Source organism: Vigna unguiculata, chromosome 4, assembly GCF_004118075.2.
Source record: "Vigna unguiculata cultivar IT97K-499-35 chromosome 4, ASM411807v1, whole genome shotgun sequence".
Lineage (NCBI taxonomy): Eukaryota > Viridiplantae > Streptophyta > Magnoliopsida > Fabales > Fabaceae > Vigna > Vigna unguiculata.
The window spans coordinates 1,444,688-1,452,805 of record NC_040282.1 but is presented as its reverse complement, the minus strand read 5'-3'; the positions used below and the strand labels follow the sequence as shown (position 1 = coordinate 1,452,805).

General features: G+C 30.2%; 1 protein-coding gene across 1 annotated transcript; it reads right to left on the bottom strand.

The window, feature by feature from the left end:
• Positions 1 to 2,155: 2,155 nt before the first annotated feature.
• LOC114181263 (cytochrome P450 CYP736A12-like) lies at positions 2,156 to 4,447 on the bottom strand. Its single transcript, XM_028067669.1, has 2 exons — positions 3,758 to 4,447; positions 2,156 to 3,151 (listed from the first exon to the last, which is right to left on the bottom strand). Exons 1-2 carry the CDS (start codon positions 4,424 to 4,426, stop codon positions 2,327 to 2,329), a joined length of 1,494 nt encoding a protein of 497 aa, XP_027923470.1. The 5' UTR covers positions 4,427 to 4,447; the 3' UTR covers positions 2,156 to 2,326.
• Between the last annotated feature and the right edge of the window lie 3,671 nt (positions 4,448 to 8,118).

Here is an 8,118-nt window from a genome sequence, read left to right as displayed (position 1 = left end):
AATTAATTTTAACTTTAATTAAATTTAACCTAATAAAATATAAATTAAAATTTAATTTTAATTAAATTAACTAATAAAATATAAATTAAATTTTAATTTTAACATTTTATGGGTACGGGTACTATGATACCCACTACCCAGAAGTAATACATACCTGAGGTATCAACTATCTATCACGAATTTTATCTACAGATACCCACGAATATGAGTGTTTTTGTCATCCTAAAAAGGATACACAAGAAATAATTACAAGTCAGACTAACAAATATAGGGTTATGTATATGGATTTAGTTCTTAAATTTGGATGTGAAATTAAAATTCATTTTTATCTTAAATTTTGATATATTATGATTCTCAAATTTAGAAAATGAATGGATATAATCATTCTAACCAAATGACGTCAACCTTTTTTACATGTATTAAACGATGGTTACTTGACTTGGAACATGTGAAATGATGTAAACATTCCAAATACTACTATGAAACACCTTTTAATACGTAGAAAAAGTTGATATAATTTGTTTAAAATAACTACATTTATTTGTACATATTAGAGTTAAAATGCATCAAAATTTGTCATTAAAACGAATTTTAATTTTGCATCCAAAATTAAGGATAACAAATATATTTAAACCATAAATATATAAATACTCACCCATCTATGGTCCTAATTTAAAAAAGCTAAATATTATTTATATTTATACTTAATCAAGTATTCTATTTTTTAAATATTTAAACGAGTTTAAAGAGTGATTAAGATTTATTTGTAATTCCTAATCGAGTGTCTTTCGCTCTTCCGATAAAGAACAAGAGTTTTGCACTTATATAAATAATGTTTTAGAATTCTGTAGATGAAACAAATCAGCAGGAACAATTATTGGTTCCGAATTTCAGGTTTACCGAGCCCTTAGACACCACATAAAAATAATAGAGATAATGTGAAAGACATAAATGTTAAAGCAATATATTTTTTTTTTTAACTCAAACGAGAGGTGGCAGTGCGAGCATACGCGGTCGTTTCTGACTCTCAACTTTTTTATATATAATAGATAATATTTAATAAAAATTTACATTAATATAATTTACAATTGTATACTTATTTATTTACTTATTAAGTAACCAATTAGTGGTAAAAAGAGTGTGCAAATTCAACTCTTCTATTATAAAATATTAATAATTGATAAAAAAATATAATTACTTATTTAGTATTATCATTTTTAGTTTGGTTCAATTTATTCCTTTATTATTGATTGGTTTAATTTAGTTCTCTAATTATTTAAAAGAGTTTAATTTGATCATATGACAAACAACATTACGATGAATGTGTCCATGTGTTACCATGTGTGTGTCCGTCTTAGCACATGTTGACACATGACAACACTATTTTGTTACTCATTTTTTGCATTTTTAAACCTATTTGTATTTTCCCTCCTTTTTTTGGTAGTAAGTTGAAATAAATTAAAAGAAAATTACATAATTTGTAATATTTGTCTAGAAATCATCAACTTTATGTTAATTATGCCTACTAAGCTCATGTTTTGCAATAGTTACTTTATGTATCAACTTCCCTATCAATCTCGCGTAATCATTTATTTCAATTTTGTTTAGTGAACATCTTTCTCGATGCATATTTTGCGTTTTTGACCATTCTTCAATTTTCACTTGGCTTTATTATTTTGATTCCATGTGTAACCATCTCTTTTTTAATCTTATCCATGATGGTTTCATTTTTCAATTCCCTCACCTCAATTTTATATATATATATATATATATATATATATATATATATATATATATATATATATATATATATATATATATATATATATATATATATACTTCGTTTTTTTATATTTTTACACTTTCTTTTTTTCTTTTCTATTTGTGAAAAAAAAAATATTGTGATTAATTAAAGATAGTTGAATTTAAAAATCTTAAACTCAAAATAGTTTTTCTTAACAAATTTTTAAGAATCAATAAACTTAGTCAACATAGAACTTTCTATTTATATATTATACATCTTATTATCGTTTTTAAGTAATATGAGAATTTTAACTCACTTTGTATTCATAAAGGACTCCTTAGTCATCTAATTTATAAAACAATTCCATCAATGCAAAATATAGGTATCATTATTACAAAACAAACAGAAATATATATTTTCACATTGTCTTTGATTATGACAAACAAAAATAGTTACACTTAAACCATTGACCGGATAAAACACTTGATCACATAAATCCAAAAACATTGTTCAAATTATTTTATCATATTGTTAAATATGTCACATGTCTTAAATTGGAATTGAAATCAACCTTCTCTCAACTTAAAGGGCTAGTCGATAAACTGGTCTAGTGAGTAAATGTTTCTTTCTTGGTGTGGTGAGTCCAAATATCTCTTCCATGTCCAACTCATCACAAGACACGCCCAATGGAAGCTCCCAATCAAAACAATGCACCAATTCAGCCAAAACAAGACTAATAGTGGTCAAACCCAAATGAATCCCAGGGCACCCTCTTCGACCCGACCCAAATGGTAAAATCCGAAAGTCCTTTCCACGAACGTCTATGTTATTATTTTCAAACCTTGTAGGATCGAAAATCTCTGACTTGTCCCAAACTTTAGGATCTCGCCCTATAGCCCAAGCATTTATTATAACCCTTGATTTTTTCTTTATGAAATAACCATCAACAGTGACATCTTCTCTACATTCGCGAGGTAATAACAAAGGTGCAACTGGGTGTAACCTTAGCGTTTCCTTCACCACCATGTTCAAATAGGATAACTTTTCCAAGTCATTTTCCTCCACTTGTCTTTTCATTCCGACCACATGTGTAAGCTCTTGCTGAAGTCTCTTCATGACAGCTGGATGTCTCAAGAGTTGTGACATGGCCCACTCTACTGTAGTGGAAGAGGTGTCAAATGCTGCAGTGATCATATCTAATATGATACCTTTCACGTTTGTTCTATCAATGGCATTTTGGTGATTTTGAAGATCACTGGGTTGGTACATGAGTGACAGCAAAATGTCCACAAAGTCCATGTTGCGGTTTTTGTCTTTGTCATATGGATTACTCTCGTGTTCTTGGATTATCTTCTCCAAAAACTCGTCGAATAACTTGGTTAATTTCTTTAATCTTCTGGTTAATCCCTGCAGAATGGTTGCATTGTATAAGTATTCTTTTACATGTAATAAATGTTTACATTAATTTTCATTCAACGATTTTATTTATTATTTTGTTATAAATACGAGTTGTTTTTAAATAGTCATACTAACCTAACAATGAATTGTAACAATGAATTGTAGATTGTGTGAAAAAATATTTCTCATATTTGTGTGAATATTTTTTTTGTCCGGATATGACCAATAACCTCTGTTATTTATGGAGTTAGATAATTTTATTCAATGACCGCAAATATGTCAAAAGTTGGACTACCATTAAGAAGTGGTGTATAATATTTTTTATATTTTAAAACAAATGTATTTTGTTTCATAAAAGTATTTTTGTTATTATTGATTGGTGGGACACAGACAAATTATACAAAATAAAAATAAGGCTTAACTTTCTCTTTTGTTGTCGAAGGATAATAAATGAATGAAAATTACAATAAAGAAAAAGCAGATATTTATGTATTTATTGTGGATGTAAACAATTGGTATAAACAAAAGCATTTGTATTTTTTACTTAAAAAATAGTATGAAAATAGATAGATTTTAAAATATGAAAATAGATATATGTGATTGAATTTGATATACCTGAGGATCAAACACCCCAAGCCAGGGCATGTAATCTGCAAGATTGAAAGCTCCAACCAAGTTCATCACCTCGTAAATCAGCCATTTTAAGTCAAATCTATCATCTTTGTCACGTCCCAACACCATTTTGAACACGATGTTCTCCATAAGCTCCCCCAGCAACTGACTCAGATCCACAACTTCACCTGATTCTGCAGAATTTTTGAGCGACTTCACCAACACTCCCAACTCCTCTCTCCTCAGAGGACCAAACATTTCGACCTTTGAGGCACTCAGAAGCTGCAGAGTGCACACTTTCCTGGCGTTGCGCCAGTATGCACTGTACTCAGAAAAAGCCAAACCCTTGCTGCCATGACAAAGAAAGTCTGAGGCTTGGATTTTGGGTCTGCTGGCAAAAACAGTGTCATGGGTTTTCAGGAACAGTTCTGCAGTTTGTGGGGAAGAAACAACTATGGCTGGGACCTGCCCTAGCTTTAAGGACATTATGGGACCATATTTTGTGGCAAGAGATTGAAGGCTCCGATGTGGGAGTTTTCCCAGCATGTGAAGGTTACCAATAATTGGCAAGGGTTTGGGACCTGGTGCAGCTCTTCCATGATGTTTGTTTTGAAACACAAAAACAATGAATGAGAGTGTGATGAAGATGATAGCTAGTGCTTGAAACAACATTTTTGAATCTTATGAGAAGTAAGATATGAATATAGGGTATTTATAGACCACACTGGTATTTGTGGTGAAGGAAATTGATTTTTTGAAATATTTTTTTATTAGAACTTGACGCGATTTTTTTTAGGTAATTTTTTGTTTTTTCATATTTTAAAATAATTTAAAAGAGATATTATAAAAAAAATTATCAAATTTTTGAACAAAAGAAACTAAACAAAAATGTCAGGGAATTTTTTTATTTTAGTAAGGTAGGTAACTCCTTTGCACGAGTAAGTAAGAAAGATACACAAGAAACAGCTACAAGTCAGGATAAATAATTTCGTACAGCGTACGCGCACGTGCATCTAAATTTATTGTCGTGTAAATTTTTTTTTTATTCAAATAATCAAAACAAAATGAATACAACATTATTAAAATGTTAATATAAAAAAAACACATCTTTTAATCTACAACAAATATGTATATAAAATAAATATATAAACACTCATCATCATCAGTTGTGGATTTAATTTAAAAAAATTTAAACATTGTTTATACTCATTATGATCAAGTTTTTTTTTTTTAATATTTAAACTAATTTAAATGATAATTAATATTTATTTGTTATTTCTAGTCTTTTTCACCACCCAACTTTCCCAAAACACAAGTTTTGCACGATATATATGATGTTCTGAAGATACTGTTGATGAAACAAATCAAGAGGAAGATGATTGGTTCTGAATATATGTTTATTGGTGTTTACGTAAGTCCTTATCCACCACAAAAAAATTGGTAGACATAAATGCTAATATAATTGCAAGCATAAGAGGTCATTTCTGGCACTCAACTTTCATATAAATATCTTACAAATTTCAAAATCTTTTTATATCAAAAAATTATTATCTAAAAATTTTAAAAAATATTTTTATCTTTTCTATAAAATATGTTACATACATTTATATTCTTTTAATTTATATATTTAATTATTTTAACTGTCAATATAAAAATAACGGAATCAATACCTATTAATTATTTTTTAATCACTATCTTAGCATTCTATTTTATTTATTTAATTATTTAAGAAATTGGTTTCCTTTTATCTTTGTTGGCCCTAATCCTGTGAAAGTCCACCTTGGCTGGGTCCAAGTGTTTTCGATTTTGGCACTAAACGACGTCGGAAAAGACGTGCCTACTTTTACCTTTTAGAGCCGGACACAATAATGTAAGATTGAAAAAAAAATTGAGTTTGGATACTTCTTATTAATTTGGAGTGACTTAAAAAAAAAAAAAAAAAAAAGAGTTTTTGAGCCTTATGATTATTTATATTCTTTTATAAATATTACTCTACCGTGTATTCCGTAGATTCCTGCCTCTCATCGCATATACTGCTTTTTCCGCTTTGCCTATACTGCCTTTCCGCTCTGTCTGATTACTACTACTGCTCTCTTATTTTTCTTGTTTTACAATATTTATTTTATTATGGATAACATACAGCCATTTTTGGGCGCCGACTACAAATCAGCGTTAACCGCTGTAGAAAAAATTACAAGCTCTCCTCCTGTAGGATATAAAAAACCTACTGCAGAGGTAGACTCTGTACACACAGTCCTTATAGGACAAAATAACACTATAATAGCCCTTCTAGAAGAAGTTTCTAGAAAATTGAATCATATTATTGATTCTACCAAAAAGACAAACTTGTCCGAAGAAATGGATGGTCTTATAAAGCAAATATCAAAACTGTCCTTAGGAACACATACACCTATAAAAACAACTTTTAAAAAATCACAAAAGTTTATCAAAGTGATAACCAAAGAAGATTCAAAAGCTGCAAGTACCAACACAGCATCCTATACAAAAGAAGATTCAAAAGCTGCAAGTACCAACACAGCATCCTCTACAAACAATAATAATAGTTTGTAATGATAGCACAAACCAATACCTCTACACAAACACAAACTGACAATATTAATATGAATATTACAACAGAACCTAATAGCACACAAAGATTCCCTGGAACCCCCAGAAGACTAAGGGAACATCAGACTAGAAGTCAAAATCTTATACAACATCCAGGAATCCTAGATAGATTCCTAAACAGACAAACAACTACTAATGTTAGAAGATTAGAAGATTTAGTAGATATACAACAAAATACAGATATAGGATCTAACTCGAGGATAGATTCCTTGAATCCTAGACAATTATACAACATAGGATGGCTAAGTTCAGAAAGAACAAGCCTCTACCGATATAGGAGAATAGAAGATTTTCATCTCCCTGACAACACATATGAGATAATCCCTCTTATATCTCCACAAACTGGAAGACAGTTATTAAACCAACAAGGAAGATATGTCCACATGGGATTAATTACCATTGGAGTAAGATCCCTAGCTAGACATATGATCGGAGCTAGAGCTTTGATAGTTCTACACGATTCAAGATTTCAAAACAATGATTCACAAAGTATAATAGGGATTTTAGAGGTAGATCTAAATCAACCTTTTTCTCTTATTTATCTTGCTCCAAATTTCACATTAACTTTGCAAGATTTTATAAATCATATAAACTTAGAAGTACAAACAATAGGTTTTGGACCAAATTGGATTGGTGAAAATCTACATCTAGACATAACCTTCATAGGAAGAATAAGTAATCATATTTCTTCCATGTATAGAATAAACACTAGACCGTTAGAAGAAGCCATTAGCTCTTATGGTACACAGTTCTTACCAGCCCAAGCCTTCACCAGAAGAAATGAAGGACATTTATGGCAAACACATTTACCCAGAGATGAAAATAACCCAATCACAGCCCCTTCATCTGCTATTTTACATAACAGGTCTAGAGGACTTAGTCTAAGTTTTGTAGATTACACAAATATACCACAACTTGACTTAGAACAAGATAGGATAGCTGAAAATAGACATAGCACTTCAGCCATTCCTAATAGTGAACACATCTCCATGATGAACATAATACAATATGAAGAAGATAAAGATGATGATATAACTGACGAAGAATGGAATCATCATCAAGAAATTATTGCCATGTATAGACAAGGATCTTTGAATCCTACTACAAACACAAATACTGAAAATATTTATGATGAGACAGACGATATCATAAATAATTTCCTTCACAGTTTAAATTTAGACAAAGAAGAAAACTCTTCAGTAATATCAGAACCTTTATCAACAATAGGACTCGTCAATGAAAGTGTAGGATCAGTAAACCCCAATAGTTATCAGTTAGATCATGGGGGCACACAAGAATATCCTACCGGATTCATACCCAGACAATATCCAACAAATGTTATTCTTTCAGATAATCAATATACAACACAGGGAAAAAGACTCCCAATAGAACCAAATTTCACTTTACCAAATCTTTTATTAAATATAGGAGGAATTGACCCTCAGTTGTTACCAACATACATTGAACAATGGACTGCTACTGTAATCCGTGATTATGGTATTCATTATGAAAAAGAAGTCCAATCTTCACAAGAAATGATTGCCAAAGGTGAAACCTATTTAGGTGATATAGCAAGAGCATGTTGGGAATCTTTTAAACAAAAATACCCAGCAGAATTAAATACATTAGTGATCGAACCTGGTCCTAATATTTATAATTTTTGTTCTCTGATACAAAGATTACTTACCTCCCAATCTGCAAACGATGGGAATACACTCAGACAACGAATTTATCTG

Coding starts and splice junctions, on each gene's coding strand:
- LOC114181263 (XM_028067669.1), bottom strand. CDS start 4,426: ATGTTGTTTCAAGCACTAGCTATCATCTTCATCACACTCTCATTCATT. Junction 3,152..3,757: donor TTGGGGTGTTTGATCCTCAG/GTATATCAAATT, acceptor ACCATTCTGCAG/GGATTAACCAGAAGATTAAA.